This window comes from Coregonus clupeaformis, chromosome 10 (genome assembly GCF_020615455.1).
Source record: "Coregonus clupeaformis isolate EN_2021a chromosome 10, ASM2061545v1, whole genome shotgun sequence".
Classification (NCBI taxonomy): domain Eukaryota; kingdom Metazoa; phylum Chordata; class Actinopteri; order Salmoniformes; family Salmonidae; genus Coregonus; species Coregonus clupeaformis.
In genome coordinates, this window is record NC_059201.1 from 51229714 (window position 1) to 51248581 (window position 18868).

Sequence of the window (18868 nt, forward strand, 5' to 3'; positions counted from 1 at the left end):
CAGACAAAATACACCTTAGGCTACTTTTTAGAGTTGCCTATATAACAAGTTAAAAAAGATTATACAGAGGTAAGAATAACAGTACAGGAGCTTTGAGCATTGAACATATAATATAATATAATATAATATGCCATTTAGCAGACGCTTTTATCCAAAGCGACTTACAGTCATGCGTGCATATATTTTTATAATGAATATTCTGAAAAAAAGGATGTTAAAACCTCAGATCCCAAAATATAACTTGTTAAAAAAGTTGTTAACAGTAGGCCTATCATTTTTCTAGATCCCCCGCCTAATTTACTTTCTCTGCAAGCCACTGCACTCTCCATGTATTTCTCTGTCCGCCTCTGCTGGAGGTGCTTGCTTGCAGAAGCACAGGGAACCAGTGCTTGTAATATCCCGCAGCCGACTAGGCTACACCTTGCGCGTCATAGCGCAATTGTTATCCGTCGCTATTTTGTATTTCGGAGGGGGCTGTCATCCAGGACGTATTTGGATACTATTTAGTGAGCGTGCTCTGCCTAATGTGAGTTTTTCGTCCTCGACTTCAAACAAGAACAAAAGAAATGGGAGCATTTGGAGTGATCATATGGATTTTACATTATATGGGACACTATATTCAACTTAACGCCGCTTACAAACCGGCTGTGCACACCGAGGTGGACAATCATATATCTGGAAATGGTAGGTTTAATGCTGTCGGTAATTATGTAACCTATACATTATGTTGCATATTTAAAACAAGTTATACATTGTGCCATGCACTCGCGACTAGTCTGATTGGGCGGGGTTGACTGATGTCAAGATGGTGATGATAACTGCGACTATTGTTTCGAATATTAAGTTATCTGGGACACATATTAATAGTGTCTTGTAAGCCCATGTGGGCTGGGCACTGGTAGCTAGGTGTATGACACTTAAATAAAATATATAATTCAATCATTAACATCTTTATGACAGAATATAATTTTGTCCATACAATAATGAATATCAGTAGGCTATGATAGAAAATGGGTTCATGAATTAAATGAGCTCAGAATTTTCTGTATTTAAAAATAAATAAATAAATACATGTGGCTCTTAAGATAACTTCCCTGGACTGTTTATCCTGTATCTGTGAAGATTGCTTTGTTATTATAATACATTAATGATGTGTGAAATTAATGAACACAACAGTCCTTTATATGGCAAGTTTGAGTATTGAAAATCAATGTTCATGTCCCAAAGCTATAAATCATCCATGTCATTTTAAGTTTGTTGGAGGATATATGTTCTATTTCAACGTTTGCTTAATTTGCCTGCTGTTAAATCAAGGATGGCAGGGGTGTGCATTGGTGGGATTTTTATGGGGAGGATTTTTGGAGGGAAGGTGTAGATTGGTGGAAGGTGATTCAGACCAATATATGGCAGGTGTGAGGACTCTAGGCATGGTATGTTGAGGGTTAATTTATGACTTACTCAGGAAGTTACTATGGGAATAACAGGTGAAAGGGGACTTCAATCACATAGGAGTGCAGTGTGCAGAGTCTAATTTCACCTGTTCAGAGACAATGGGTGTGTGTAATCGTTCCCTATTCTAAGGTACTATGGGAGACATAGTAATGGGTTAGACAGACAAAGCAATAGTTTAAAATCTTTATTAATCCATTTTGATCCATGTTATCTAGAAAATGTGTTTTCAATATGTTCATGAGTCACTACCCTGAGACCCTGGAGTTGAATAAACCAATGTATCTTATCAAGATTGATGGACTTTTTTAAATGATTAAATTATTTTTTAAAGATTTATTTCTGATCCCCATTAGCTGTTGCAGAAGCAGCAGCTATTCTTTCTGGGGTTCACACAAAACATAGAACATGACAAAATACATAACACTAATGGACAAGAACAGCAATGATCTGTTGATGCATTATTTTAATAGCAGTATCTTACCAGCAATGAGCTCAGTAGAAGCTTATTAATTGGTGTGGCACGGCATTTTTGCCATATTCCCTATCAACAAAATGTTTCTACAGTATTTGGGCTCTAACTGCAGGCTGCTATACGATTTTATTTGATTATGTGCAATAAACACTTTATCATTGTGTCTCCCCAGCCTGTCCCAGGAGCACTCTCTCTCTCCTTAGCGCATCAGCTTTAGCAAAATCAATATGAATGAGTGTGGCGTATACTGGCGCTGGATGAATTGACAATCTTGGATGGGTAGAAAAATCTATTACGCGCATCATTCCCAGAGGGAGTTAATTAAAATGGGGTTTAACTGCAATGTTCTCTCCCCAGTCTTATGTCAAACCACCTACAAAAGAGACTGGCTCAGGGTGGGAATTTCATAAAAGGGGAAAGCACATAATTTCAAAATAGGCTACTGTAGCGTAGCTATAACTCAGGTCCTACTATCTTCATTAGCTGTTCTCTGTTTGGTGACCTGGAAAAATAGCCTTTTGATTCACTCTTGGAGGAGACTGGCTCTCTCGACCCAAATGAGAGCTGCATCCCTTTGAGGTTAAGTCATCCCTCAACGTCATTTTTATTTCAAGTTAGTGTACTGTTAGCTAGCTAGCTGACGTTAGCTGGCTGGCTCGCTAGCTAGCGTTATTTGTATGAGATCTGTGTAGTCTCAGAGCCATTTGCATTGCTAGTTATAGCCTAATGTTAGCTAGCTAACATTGAACCTGGTTGGTTAGCTACCTGTAGATCCATGCAAGGTATTAACATTATGAGTTGGGATTATGGTTAATTGTTTAGCTAGCTAGCTACAGTGCCTTGCAAAAGTATTCATCCACCTTGGCATTTTTCCTATTTTGTTGCATTACAACCTGTAATGGACATACACAAAATAGTCAAAATTGGTGAAGTGAAATGAAAAAAATTACTTGTTTCAAAAAATTCTACAAAATAAATAACCGAAAAGTGGTGCGTGCATATGTATTCACCCCCTTTGCTATGAAGCCCCTAAATAAGATCTGGTGCAACCAATAACCTTCAGAAGTCACATAATTAGTTAAATAAAGTCCACCTGTGTGCAATCTAAGTGTCACATGATCTGTCACATGATCTCAGTATATATACACCTGTTCTGAAAGGCCCCAGAGTCTGCAACACCACTAAGCAAGGGGCACCACCAAGCAAGCAGCACTATGAAGATCAAGGAGCTCTCCAAACAGGTCAGGGACAAAGTTGTGGAGAAGTACAGATCAGGGTTGGGTTATAAAAAAATATCAGAAACTTTGAACATCCCACGGAGCACCATTAAATCCATTATAAAAAAAATTGAAATAACATGGCACCACAACAAACCTGCCAAGAGAGGGCCGCCCACCAAAACTCACGGACCAGGCAAGGAGGGCATTAATCAGAGACAACAAAGAGACCAAAGATAACCCTGACGGAGCTGCAATGCTCCACAGCGGAGATTGGAGTATCTGTCCATAGGACCACTTTAAGACGGAAGAGTGGCCAGAAAAAAGCCATTGCTTAAAGATGAACATGAGCAAACACGTTTGGTGTTCGCCAAAAGGCATGTGGGAGACTCCCCAAACATATGGAAGAAGGTACTCTGGTCAGATGAGACTAAAATTGAGCTTTTTGGCCATCAAGGAAAACGCTGTGTCTGGCGCAAACCCAACACCTCTCATCACCCCGAGAACACCATCATGCTGTGGGGATGTTTTTCATCGGCAGGGACTGGGAAACTGGTCAAAATTGAAGGAATGATGGATGGCGCTAAATACAGGGAAATTCTTGAGGGAAACCTGTTTCAGTTTTCCAGAGATTTGAGACTGGGACGGAGGTTCACCTTCCAGCAGGACAATGACCCTAAGCATACTGCTAAAGCAACACTTGAGTTGTTTAAGGGGAAACATTTAAATGTATTGGAATGGCCTAGTCAAAGCCCAGACCTCAATCCAACTGAGAATCTGTGGTATGACTTAAAAATTGCTGTACACCAGCAGAACCCATCCAACTTGAAGGAGCTGGAGCAGTTTTGCCTTGAAGAATGGGCAAAAATCCCAGTGGCTAGATGTACCAAGCTTATAGAGACATACACCAAGAGACTTGCAGCTGTAATTGCTGCAAAAGGTGGCTCTACAAAGTATAGACTTTGGGGGGGTGAATAGTTATGCACGCTCAAGTTCTATTTTTTTGACTTATTTCTTGTTTGTTTCACAATAAAAAATATTTAGCATCTTCAAAGTGGTAGGCGTGTTGTGTAACTGAAATGATATAAACCCCCCAAAAATCCATTTTAATTCCAGGTTGTAAGGCAACAAAATAGGAAAAATCCCAAGGGGGGTGAATACTTTCGCAAGCCACTGTACATGTCTAAACAAAAGACTCCATTATGCAAGTAACCATTTCAATAGAATGTTCATGATGTCACTGCGACAACTGTCGATAGACGTAACTGGTCAATTCGCTCTGGCTATTTACGCCGAATTCAGATTACTCTCGTCTGAGTGTGCCAGAGCGCAGAATAACTGACGAATTTACGAACGCTCAACACCCGTTGAATATGGCCGGTGTCAGTAAACTTTGGCAAAAAAGCGTAATTAAATTGTTGCCAGCAGCAGAGTTGGAGTCACCAACGCTCTGGACAACATAAAAACAGCCTAACCAGCTCTGCTAGGGCGAGTAAAATGGTCAGAGTGAGCTATTTTCTAATATGTGTCTGGAAGTAGCTAGCAAGCTAGCCAACGTTAGACAGTTAGCTTGGGTGCGTGAATGCTGTTGTTTGGTCAGAACACTCGTACCAACCTTACTCCTCGGCCAGAGCATCCAGTCCACGCTCTGAATGCTCAGAGATCGAAACGCTCTGAATTTACGAACGGACAATCTGACAACGCTCTGAGTTTACGAACTCTCAGAGCGCACTCAGAGCACACTCTGGCACTCCAGATTACATTTATGAATACAACCGTAGTATAAACCAGCCTTTAGTCTTGAAATCTTTGGTTGTTTAGGACATGGCCTCACATGTGAATCCTTAAAGCGATGGGTGGGGCTAAGGCTTACGAGGGTGTGAACGATGCTGAATGGGTGTAGACAAAGAAAAGCTCTCCAGTAGGTGTAACAAAACATTCAAGGCCATTTTTTTCAAAAGTGAGGTTACAAGTTTATTAACTTTCAAAGCAGAATTACTTTCCCACTGTTCCTCAACTGTAGTGTATGATATACAGTTGAAGTCGGAAGTTTACATACAGCTTAGCCAAATACATTTAAACTCAGTTTTTCACAATTCCTGACATTTAATCCTAGTAGAAATTCCATCTTAGGTCAGTTAGGATCACCACTTTATTTTAAGAATGTGAAATGTCAAAATAATAGTAGAGAGAATTATTTATTTAAGCTTTTATTTCTTTCATCACATTCCCAGTGGGTCAGAAGTTTGCATACACTCAATTAGTATTTGGTAGCATTGCCTTTAAATTGTTTAACTTGGGTCAAACGTTTCGGGTAGCCTTCCACAAGCTTCCCACAATAACTTGGGTGAATTTTGGCCCATTCCTCCTGACAGAGCTGGTGTAACTGACTCAGGTTGTAGGCCTCCTTGCTCGCACACGCTTTTTCAGTTCTGCCCACACATTTTCTATAGGCTTGAGGTCAGGGCTTTGTGATGGCCACTCCAATACCTTGACTTTGTTGTCCTTAAGCCATTTTGCCACAACTTTGGAAGTATGCTTGGGGTCATTGTGCATTTGGAAGACCCATTTGCGACCAAGCTTTAACTTCCTGATTGATGTCTTGAGATGTTGCTTCAATATATCCGCATCATTTTCCTTCCTCATGATGCCATCTATTTTGTGAAGTGCACCAGTCCCATGATGCTGCCACCCCGTGCTTCAAGGTTGGGATGGTGTTCTTCGGCTTGCAAGCCACCCCCTTTTCCTCTAAAGATAACGATGGTCATTATGGCCAAACAGTTCTATTTTTGTTTCATCAGACCAGAGGACATTTCTCCAAAAAGTACGATCTTTGTCCCCATGTGCAGTAGCAAACCGTAGCTTTTTTATGGTGGTTTTGGAGCAGTGGCTTCTTCCTTGCTGAGCTGCCTTTCAGGTTACGTCGATATAGGACTCGTTTTACTGTGGATATAGATACTTTTGTACCTGTTTCCTCCAGCATCATCACAAGTTCCTTTGCTGTTGTTCTGGGATTGATTTGCACTTTTCACACCTAAGTATGTTCATCTCTAGGAGACATAATGCATCTCCTTCCTGAGCGGTATGATGGCTGCGTGGTCCCATGGTGTTTATACTTGCGTATTATTGTTTGTACAGATGAACGTGGTACCTTCAGGCGTTTGGAAATTGCTCCCAAGGATGAACCGGACTTGTGGAGGTCTACAATATATTTTCCGAGGTCTTGGCTGATTTCTTTTGATTTTCCCATGATGTCAAGCAAAGAGGCACTAGGCCTTGAAATACATCCACAGGTACACCTCCAATTGACTCAAATTATGTCAATTAGCCTATCAGAAGCTTCTAAAGCCATGACATCATTTTCTGGAATTTTCCAAGCTGCTTAAAGACACAGTCAACTTAGTGTATGTAAACTTCTGACCCACTGGAATTGTGATACAGTGAATTATAAGTGAAATAATCTGTCTGTAAACAATTGTTGGAAAAATTACTTGTGTCATGCACAAAGTAGATGTCCTAACCGAGTTGCCAAAACTATAGTTTGTTAACAAGACATTTGTGGAGTGTTTGAAAAACAAGTTTTAATGACTCCAACCTAAGTGTATGTAAACTTCTTAAAAAAATTATTTAAGCTCTGTCAAGTTGGTTGCTTATCATTGCTAGACAGCCATTTTCATGTCTTGCCATAGATTTCCATCCGATTCAAGTCACAACTGTAACTAGGCCACTCACGAACATTCAGTGTCATCTGGTCAGCAACTCCAGTGTATATTTAGCCTTGTGTTTTAGGTATTGTCCTGCTGAAAGGTGGTTTTTTTCTCCCTGTGTCTGTTGGAAAGCAGACTGAACCAGGTTTTCCTCTAAGATGTTGCCTGTGCTTAGCTCTATTCCGTTTATTTTTATCCTAAAGAACTCCCTAGTCCTTGCCAATGACAAGCATACCCATAACATGATGCAACCACCACCACCACCATGCTTGAAAATATGAAAAGTGGTACTCAGTGATGTGTTGTGTTGGATTTGCCCCAAACATAATGCTTTGTATTCAGGACATTATGTTAATTTATTTGCCAAATGTTTTGCCTTAATGCAAACAGAATGCATGTTTTGGAATATTATTATGCTATACAGGCTTCCTTCTTTTCACTCTGTCATTTTGGTTAGTTTTGTGGAGCAACTACTATGTTGTTGATCCATCCTCAGTTTTCTCCTATCACAGCCATTCAAATCTGTAACTGTTTTAATGTCATCATTGCCCTCATGGTGAAATCCCTGAGCAGTTTCCTTCCTCTCCGATTATGAAGGATGCATGTATCTTTGGGGGATTCTAAGCTGACATATGGAATTGTTTTAAGATGGTCATACTATGGATCATTTACCTATTTGATTTTGAATTGTAGCCCCAAAATATATTAAACATTTATTTGATAAAATATTGAATTTAGCCTTTACTACTATAGCCCATAGAAACACATTGAATAACACATTCATAAATGGCAAAAAAGACCGTCCAAAAATAAATCATAAGAACAAGGTTAAGAAAGCTTACACATATTTAACACCTTTTTTGTGTAGACACAAAACTTCCTCTATACTTATATTACATTTTTAAAGCCGGTACCGGTTACCTTCAGACGAGTCCCGTGACACTCTTGAGAGTCTCCCCTTTCAATAGAGTGGTCATAATCGTTTTGTAGGCCAAACTGTTCGGATGCTATAGACGTTTTCATGAAAAGGCAGATTTTCAGGATATCTCATGGTCTGACAAACACCGCTGTACCTAGGCCACCTTCCACCGCAGATGCGGAAGGCCGCCACAGGTGGATGCGGTGGATTATTTAGAAGATATCTCTATCTTAAACTGATGGATTTTGATGGGGATATTTTTATTATGTTACTTAGATTGACGCACCAGTGCGTCAATTGACTCTTGAAGTTATTAATAACTTCACCATGCTCAAAGGGATATTCAATGACTGCTAAAAAAATATATAAACAGTGACAGTCAAAAGGTTGGACACACCTACTCATTCAAGGGTTTTTCTTTATTTTTACTATTTTCTACAATGTAGAATAATAGTGAAGACATCAAAACTATGAAATAACACATATGGAATCATGTAGTAACCAAAAAAGTGTTCAACAAATCAAAATATATTTTACATTTCAGATTCTTCAAAGTAGCCAACCTTTACCTTGATGACAGCTTTGCACACTCTTGGCATTAAATATTATGGAATTGTTTTAAGATGGTCATACTATGAATCATTTAGCTATTTGATTTTGAATTTTAGGACCCATTTAGGTATACCAAATAAATATATAACAAAAACGGTGCGTCAATCAACTATGGGGTTTTAATAACTTCACCATGCTCAAAGGGATATTCATTGTCTGCTTTTTGACATTTGTACCCATCTACCAATAGGTGCCCTTCTTTGCGAGGCATTGGAAAACCTCCCTGGTCTTTGTGGTTGAATCTGTGTTTGAAATTCACTGCTCAATTGAGGGACCTTACAGATAATTGTATGTGTGGGGTACAGAGATGAGGTAGTCATAAAAAAACATGATAAACACTATTATGGGGTATTGTGTGTAGGCCAGTGACACAAAATCTCAATTTGAAACTCAGGCTTTAACACAAGAAAATGTGGAAGAAGTCAAAGGGTGTGAATACTTTCTGAAGGCATGGTATATATATATATATATATATATATATATATATATATATATATACTCTGACATTGTTTGTTCTGATATTTCTTCATTTCTTTCTTTTTACTTTTTGGATTATGTGCGTATTGTTTTGTATTGCTAGGTATTATTACTGGACTGTTGGAGGTAGAAACACAATTTCGCTGCACCCGCGATAACATCTGCAAATCTGTGTACGCGACCAAATCTGTGGAGCACCGGCACTTATGTGTGGCTCAGTCGGTAGAGTACGGCGCTTGCTTATGCCAAGGGTTGTGGGTTTGATTCCCCGTGAGGCCACCAATACGTAAAATGTATGCACACATGACTGTAAGTTGCGTTGGATAAAAGCGTCTACTAGGAGGCATTTTATATTATATTATAGAACACAGCAGCCGATGCAGTGCTCCATAGAGCGCTTGTTAGATTTAGGCCAGGCTAATTTGTATCCAGCCCCAGATAAGTGCATTTGTCCGGGGTTTCGTGGCCTTGCATGGTCCCTGCTCAGCCGATGTGTACAGGTCTGTAGGTCTAACACCTGTGCAGCTAGGCGGAACATTGTATGGCATCGGAAGGGAAGGTGAAGAGGTCAGGTCTAACAACACCTGGCTCCTTTGACACGTGTGTGTCTGGGTCTGCCCAATCCTGTCAATCTCACAGAATCAGGTCTCGGAAGGTTGCACAGAGAAAAGACGAGGGAAGGGGGGGACAATGTTGAGTGTATGTCCATGTGTACCTGGAAGACCAATAATAAACACAGTACAAGATATGAGAATGCGACATGGGACGTCATAATTGTTTGGTTGTAAATTGGTTCCCTAATTGTAGAGGCGTCAGCTTATCACAAGGAAAATACGTATTTTGTTCACGACGACACCAAGGCGGCTAGCAAAGATGGCACATCATTGTCTGGTAAGATATCCAGGTAACAACCATCAGAACAAAAACACCAGACAACACCGGAAGATCCGGATCAACACAACATCAGATGTATTTTTCCTGGTCGCTAAAAAAGCATGAAAAAACAAACATCTGTAGGCCTATACAACCTGACCATGACCTCACAAAATATGTAATTGTAGTCAGAATAACGCCATTGAAATCCGTTTTCCCCAGGACTCTGTTTTGTTGAATATTCTGCTCTATGAAGGCACAGTCCAATTTGGCACCATTTGAAATCCCACCCAATAGAACATCATTGTACTCTGATTGTTTCACCATGTTATCAGTGTTCACACTAAATTTACCGTCTGGGCGTACTGTATAAATGCACTATGCGCAAAATGTATTTGAAATCCTCCTCCACTGTATTGTCAATACCAATACTGACAACAACAACAATCATCAATACTTAAGCACTACCAAGATCATGTAAAGGTTGGTGTGACCCAGGTGCGGTGCAGGATAGACAGTAGGCAGTAGGCAGAGATGGTGAAAGAAGGATCTTTACTGGTGGTCCCAAAACCAGGATACAAAATAACGGACTTGCCACGATAAAATAAAGGAGGAGCAAATTGGTCTCCAAAAACAGGCTGACAGCAAACATACGAAATACTAACTACGACTGAAAACAACAATGAAACAGGGAGAACACTTCAAGTACCTGTACGTCTCGCGATCAGACACTGATTAGTACTGTTTGGCATCGAGAAACTAGCAGAAAAAATTTAGCAAGGTAACACAGGGAAGTGAGGGCATAAATACACAGGTGAATAGGTAGACACAGGTGACACCAATAGGGTAATGATTAGTCCAGACTGTGAGTGAGGAGGTGCCTGAGGTTGTCGGAGGATGACACCTAGTGGATCGCTCTGGAACTGCGACCCCCTCCCGCAACAAGATCTTAGCTATTATTCCCTTGTTATCTTCACCAATTAAACAAAGTAAACGAAATATTAATCATAATATTGGTATTTATCATAAACACTGTCATATTAACAGCTATAATAAGCATAATAATAATAATAATAATAATAATAATAATAATAATAATAATAATAATAATAATAATAATAATAAAAATAATAATAACATCCACAACAATACAATCATCATCATCACTGTCATCATCAATAAGTCAATCGAAAAACTACTAGCCACACGCACAAACAGAAAAAACAAGAATGTGCAGATATCCATATACACTACCGGTCAAAACTTTTAGAACACCGTTCAAGGGTTTTTCTTACATTGTAGAATAATAGCGAAGACATCAAAACTATGAAATAACACATCATGTAGTAACCAAAAAAGTGTTAAACAAATTAAAATATATTTGATATTTGAAATTCTTCAAATAGCCACCCTTTGCCTTCAAATCAACTTATCCTCTGCAGCAGTGGTAACTCTGGGTCTTCCATTCCTGTGGCGGTCCTCATGAGAGCCAGTTTCATCATAGCGCGTGATGGTTTTGTGACTGGACTTGAAGAAACTTTCAAAGTTCTTGAAATGTTCCGTATTGACTGACCTTCATGTCTTAAAGTAATGATGGACTGTCATTTCTCTTTGCTTGTTTGAGCTGTTCTTGCCATAATATGGACTTCCACAAATTAACTTTTAAGAAGGCACACCTGTTAATTGAAATGCATTCCAGGTGACTACCTCATGAAGCTGGTTTAGAGAATGCCAAGAGTGTGCAAAGCTGTCATCAAGGGTGGCTACTTTGAAGAATGTATTACTTTTTTGGATACTACATGATTCCATATGTGTTATTTCATAGTTTTGATGTCTTCACTACTTTTCTGCAATGTAGAAAATAGTAAAAATAAAGAACAACCCTTGAATGAGTAGGTGTTCTAAAACTTTTGACCGGTAGTGTACACCAGCTCGTGGTCCTCTGTAGCTCAGCTGGTAGAGCACGGCGCTTGTAACGCCAAGGTAGTGGGTTCGATCCCCGGGACCACCCATACACAAAAAAATAAAATTATGTATGCACGCATGACTGTAAGTCGCTTTGGATAAAAGCGTCTGCTAAATGGCATATTATTATTATCTCACTTTGCAAGTTTGCAGTCTTCAATCACAACAGAAGGTATATCAGACAATTTCATCAGTTCATTTGCTCCCCTTGCCAATGAAAATGGAAGAAAAGTTTAGCAAAAACATCATAGGCTCACTTAGGCCTGGATCAAGCCTTAACCGGTCATAGCAGACAGCAGCATAGTAGATGTTTTGGTGGTGTTGGAGGTGGAAATGCTTTGTCAAATCGGTGAGCAGCTGCTTTTGCCATCATTGTCACAAAGCTACAAGTTCAGAACAAGAAAGTGTAGGCTATATAGAAATAATTACTCTCAAATAAAAAAAATAATTCAACTAAATAATGAGGATTTATACCATCCTAATTAATTTGTAGGTTACATCTCACATTCCAGTGTTCGAACTTGTAAACAAGGCTGCATGGGATTTATCTTAATGTGACTCCATGCAGCCACTGGCATGTCCGCTTTAGGTATAATGCTGGGAGCCGCTGGTGAATTTGACAGCTCTAACTCAGTTCCAACTCCATCACCGTCAAAACAACCACTATGTGGATGCCAGCTGAAGTGGATCTGATTGAGTAGAGCCCTTATTCGCATTCAGACAATCACAATAGAGGAAAGGCATATCAGCCCAGTTCGTTCAGTTCATTAGATCTGACTGTCAGTAAAACAAGAGAAATAAATTGAAAACAACAAGAACAGTTCTTAATGTCCATTACTCGCACGTTGCCTATTCGGCATTAAAAATAGTCATTTGAGGAACTGGCAATCACTGATGATGGGTATCCGCTTTACACATCACAACACCCTTGAAAGAACACATAATCCTAATTTATAATCGCCCTTGACACTAAAGGACAAGTAGGGCAAAATAATAATACATCACAGTATGCAGATCTGGTAATTAGAGCGATTATTATATATGTATATTTTAATTGTAGATCTATCTACATAAAATATTATTTCATTACACCTTTTTGCACCAGGGTCACTGTTCCATCGCTCGGGCTGTTTAACTAATGTGGAAAAGGGGTGGAGAGAGAAAGGTAGCGTAGACGAAACGAATAACATCAAAATGTCCTGCCCCATGGGAAAGTAGTGGTTTAAAATGTACTTTCTTAAACCAGTTACAATTGGCTTTACTAATTTCATTTAGGCTAACATTAGTTTGACCCAGTGTTAATTCACCACATCACTTTCCTCCATCAGAAGACCCAGGGGAACAAAGCTAACGTTGGACTTCATATCTTCATCTCAACACCCTGCCTCATAGAGGGTTTTTCTGGTACACCTTTTGAGGAGCTGTAATGGTTAGTGCAGTGCAGAATGGCTACACTTCTACTAATGTGATCAGCATTAAGGTTATGTCTGTCTCTATATCCTTTCCATTGCCTAAGATCACATGGTTGAGCTCAATTAGGGCTTGCTGTTCAGGAGTTATTCACAATTTGGATGCTATGGTTCATGTACCTGCAGTAAATACCACAGGTAGCAGAGAGTCAAATGTGAAGAATTCCATCTCATGGAACTAGTTTATACCACAGATGAAAGTTCAGAATTGCGAATTTGGAGTCTTCAATACACCTGTTTGAGTGAGTAATTCACCAGTTTTGCACAGCAAACCCTTTGAGTCTTGAACCTCACATGGGGGTATCCAGGCTTTCTACAGCCAAGAATAGATAAGGCCTTGCAGGCTTGCACAAAGCCCAATCCCCCAGGCTCCCTGCTAAGTGTCACGCTCTGTGGACCTATTTCTCGAAATGTTACACTGTCTGTGATCTTGATTGCCAAAGACTCCTCTCAACAGATCAAAGGCTCAGAGCATTTATTTTGATATTCCTTGCCATAATTTCAGTGCCATGTCTAGTCCCAAACTCCCCAGGAGCCTAATTATTATTACACCACATTCATGGTAGAGAAGCATCTGCCTATTTCAGAATCTGTGTATTGGTCCTACAAGACTCTTGGATGACAGTGATATTTTAGTATTTCCAACTTTCTGAGACTGAATGTGACAAAATGTGACATTAGTGACGTAGACTTATTTTTGGTGTCAGTCTAACACTTTGACAGTAAACATGCGATTTCCTAAAAACAGTATCATTCTACCACAGAAACTAATTCCCGGACTAATGTATCATACAGTCATAGAGTCTTAGAGAACTACTTTTGTGTAGCAATCTTGTGGATTGACCCTTCTTAGTTCAACCTTAACTACAAAGTGGAGCTCTCCTTTCCCTGGTGTCCTCCTCCGCCAAAACACACCACTGTGCATCACTTCATCCACGTCAGACCTGTCATTCCTCTTCACTCACTCACCAGGTCTCTGTCGTGACACTCTGCTGTGACAGTGTAAGTATCCAATCTGTTGGCCCCTCTCTCACAGCCAGAGCCACATTGAATTGAAAGCCAATGCAAACTGCCTGGGCAGACAAGACTCATTAAATAGACACCAAGCAGAGTGTGGTACTTTTTGTGTGTAATCAATTTATACAGTACGCCCAGACGCTAAATTTAGTGTGAACACTGATTACGTGGTGAAACAATCAGAGTACAATGACGTTCTGTTGGGTGGGATTTCAAATGGTGCCAAATTGGACTGTGCCTTCACAGTGCAGTATATTCAACAAAACAGTGTCCTGGGGAAAACGGATTTCAATGGCGTTATTCTGACTACAATTACATATTTTGTGAGGTCATGGTCAGGTTGTATAGGCCTACAGATGTTTGTTTTTTTTCATGCTTTTTTAGCGACCAGGAAAAATACATCTGATGTTGTGTTAATCCGGATCGTCCGGTGTTGTCTGGTGTTTTGTTCTGATGGTTGTTACCTGGATATCTTACCAGACAATGATGTGCCATCTTTGCTAGCCGCCTTGGTGTCGTCGTGAACAAAATACGTATTTTCCTTGTGATAAGCTGACGCCTCTACAATTAGGGAACCGATTTACAACCAGACAATTATGACGTCCCATGTCGCATTCTCATATCTTGTACTGTGTTCATTATTGGTCTTCCAGGTACACATGGACACACACTCAACATTGTCCCCCCCTTCCCTCGTCTTTTCTCTGTGCAACCTTCCGAGACCTGATTCTGTGAGATTGACAGGATTGGGCAGACCCAGACACACACGTGTCAAAGGAGCCAGGTGTTGTTAGACCTGACCTCTTCACCTTCCCTTCCGATGCCATACAATGTTCCGCCTAGCTGCACAGGTGTTAGACCTACAGACCTGTACACATCGGCTGAGCAGGGACCATGCAGGGCCACGAAACCCCGGACAAATTAACTTATCTGGGGCTGGATACAAATGAGCCTGGGCCAAATCTAACAATCATAATATATAATTATAATAATATACACTGTGTACAAAACATTAAGAACACCTGCTCTTTCCATGACATAGACTGACCATGTGAATCCAGGTGAAATCTCTGATCCCTTATTAATGTCACTTGTTAAATTGCTTCAGTCAGATGAATGGGATGAGACAGGTTAAAGAAGGATTTTTAAGCCTTAAGACAATTGAGACATGTATTGTGTATTTGTGCCATTCAAAGGGTGAATGGGCAAGACAAAATATTTAAGTGCCTTTGAACGGAGTATGGTAGTAGGTGCTAGCAGTGCTAAATTTGAGCAAGATCCTGCCAGAACAGGATCCGGCACCTCTCAGATTTGACCTTGTTCGTACTGGCACCTATTTGCCCAGCTACGGTACCTCTCACTGCATTATTTATACAATTTGTTCACTGTTTGCGCTGTATTTGTATAAAAGATTTGAAGCGATAAGAGTTAAATCAAGTTGCCTCCTGGTTATTTCTCCCGCCTCCCAGAGAAACCATCATGTAAAAGCGTGGTGATCCTTCTGTGCAATCATCCTATCATTCCAAACTAATTTCAGACCCGCTCTCTTATTTGTACATATAAGTTATGGGGTGGGCCGGCGAGGTAAATAACATATTTTTAAGCAGGTCTTGGCAGCTAGTGAAGAGTTTCCGACGTAATCACATCATGTAGTCTAGGCTAGTCGTCTCCCTAATGAATTTGAAATGTGGAAAAGCCCAACAAAAATTGATAAGCAAAGGCAAACAACTTTAATGACGTTTTTGAAGTCCAAAAATCCTGAAAAAGATGGTGAATCGAACCTGAAACGAGCCAGAGAACTGTCAGTGGCGGATGAGAGGAGTGAGGGGCAAGCTGTTCCTGATGGCGAAGCCTTAACTAGCAGCGCTGCTAATCCCGCCAGTTCAGCACCACCACCAGCATCTCCGCTAGCTAGTAGGCCTACTAGCAAGTCAGACTCGGCGGGAGAGGCAGACGGGGAGCAGCGGGGGGGACGGAGGCTCAATTTGGACGGAGGCTCAGTTCAAGAACAAGCAAACGTATAACCCTTGGCTTGTCAAGCAAAATTCAAAGCCGGGCTGTACAACATGCTAAAAGGCCCGGAAAAGACTGGAGGGATGAAACTAGCAAAAGAGTGGGTGGAATGTACAGTAACGTCCTCTGCCTTCGACGTAAAAAAGCAACAAAGAGCCTTCAGAAAAATGTTTTTTGAACATGCCCAAACCAAGGCCCAATTAGCGGCAGCAAGCGTTGTAGACAAGAACACAGTGGCCTCCGTCATTCTTAAATGGAAGAAGTTTAGAACCACCAAGACTCTTCCTAGAGCTGGCCACCCGGCCAAACTGAGCAATCGGTGGAGAAGGGCCTTGGTCAGGGAGGTGACCAAGAACCCGATGGTCACTCTGATAGAGCTCCAGAGTTCCTCTGTGGAGATGGGAGAACCATCCAGAAGGACAACCATCTCTACAGAACTCTACCAATCAGGCCTTTATGGTAGAGTGGCCAGACGGAAGCCAATCCTCAGTAGAATGCACATGACAGCCGTTTGGTTTTGCCAAAAGGCACCTAAAGGACTCTCAGACCATGAGAAACAATATTCTCTGGTCTGATGAAACCAACATTGAACTCATTGGCCTGAATGCCAAGCGTCACATCTGGAGGAAACCTGACAACAGCAGATTAATGCTGTGGGGATGTTTTTCAGCGGCAGGGACTGGGAGACTAGTCAGGATCGAGGCAAAGATGAACGGAGCAAAGTACAGAGAGATCCTTGATGAAAACCTGCTCCAGAGTGCTCAGGACCTCAGACTGTGGTGAAGGTTCATCCTCCAACAGGACAATGACTCTAAGCACACAGCCAAGACAACGCAGGAGTGGCTTCGGGACAAGTCTCTGAATGTCTTTGAGTGGCCCAGCCAGAGCCCGGACTTGAACCCGATGTAACATCTCTGGAAAGACCTGAAAATTGCTGTGCTGCGACGCTCCCCATCCAACCTGACAGAGCTTGTGAGGATCTGCAGAGAAGAATGGGAGAAACTCCCCAAATACAGGTGTGCGAAGCTTGTAGGCTGTAATCGCTGCCAAACGTGCTTCAACAAAGTACTGAGTAATTATGTAAATGTGATATTTCATTATTATTTTTTTTTATATTTGCAAACATTTCTAAAAACCTATTTTTGCTTTGTCATTATGGGGTATTATGTGTAGATTGATGAGGGGGAAAAATGGGGTCTGAATACTTTCCGAATGCACTGTATACAGTGCCTTCAAAAAGTATCCACAAATGGATTAAATTTAGATTTTGTGTCACTGATCTACACACAATACCCCATAATGTCAAAGTGGAATTTTGTTTTTAGAAATGTTTACAAATTAATAAAAAAATTAAATCTGAAATGTCTTGAGTCAATAAGAATTCAACCCTTTTCTTATGGCAAGCCTAAATAAATTCAGGAGTAAAAATGTGCTTAACAAGTCACATAATAAGTTGCATGGACTGACTCTGTGTGCAATAATGGTGTTTAACATGATTTTTAAATACTACCCCATCTCTGTACCCCACACATTCAATTATCTGTAAGTCCCTCAGACGAGTAGTGAATTTCAAGCACAGATTGAACCACAAAGACCAGGTAGGTTTTCCAATGGTTCGCAAAGAATGGCACCTATTGGTAGATGGGTAATTTTTTTTTATATATCCTTAAATATCCTTTTGAGCATGGTGAAGTTATTCATTATACTTTGGATGGTGTATCAATACACCCAGTCAGTACAAAGATACAGGCGCAGTTCCTAACTCCGTTGAAGGAAACCGCTCAGGGATTTCACCATGAAGCGAATTGTGATTTTAAAACATTTACAGAGTTGAATTGCTGTGATAGGCGATAACTGATGATGGATCAACACCTTTGTAGTTACTCCACAATACTAACATAATGACAGAGTGAAAAGAAGGAATCCTGTACAGAATAAAAATATTCCAAAACATGCATCCTGTTTGCAATAAGGCACTCAAGTGAAAATGTGGCAACGAAATTGACTTTTTTTCCTGAATACAAAGATGTGTTTGGGGCAAATCCATCATAACACATCACTGAGTACCTCTCTTCATATTTTCAAGCATGGTGGTGGCTGCATCATGTTATGGGTATGCTTGTCATCGACAAGGACTAGGGAGTTTGTTAGTATAAAAAGAAATGGAATAGAGCTAAGCACAGGCAAAATCCTAGAGGAAAACTTTGTTCAGTCTGCTTTCCAACAGACACTGGGAGACAAATTCAGCAGAACAATTACCTTAAACAGATATACACTGGAATTGCTTACCAACACGACACTGAATGTTCCTGAGTGGTTTAGTTACAGTTTTGACTTAAATCGGCTTGAAAATCTATGGCAAGACTTGAAAATGCCTGTCTATCAATGATCAACAACCAACTTGACGGAGATTGACAAATGTTTTAAAGAATAATGGGCAAATATTGTAGAATCCTGGTGTGCAAAGCTCTTAGAGGCGTACCCATAAAGACTCACAGCTGTAATCACTGCCAAAGATGATTCTAACATGTATTGACTCGGGGCTGAATACTTATCTAATCAAGATATATTAGTGTTTTATTTTCCATTATTTATTTGATTTATTTTGAATTTTTCTTCCACATTGACATTACGGAGTATTTTGTTTAGATCGTTGACAAAAAATGACAATTAAA

General features: G+C 40.3%; 1 protein-coding gene across 1 annotated transcript in view; it reads left to right on the forward strand.

Moving 5' to 3' along the window:
- The first annotated feature begins 365 nt into the window (after positions 1–365).
- LOC121576014 (V-set and transmembrane domain-containing protein 2-like protein) overlaps positions 366–18868 on the forward strand; it is a 44247-nt gene continuing 25744 nt past the window's right edge. Inside the window, exon 1 of the mRNA XM_041889313.2 lies at positions 366–684. Coding sequence (XP_041745247.1) covers positions 567–684 — 118 coding nt within the window. The 5' untranslated portion in view covers positions 366–566. The remainder of the gene's footprint in view (positions 685–18868) is intronic.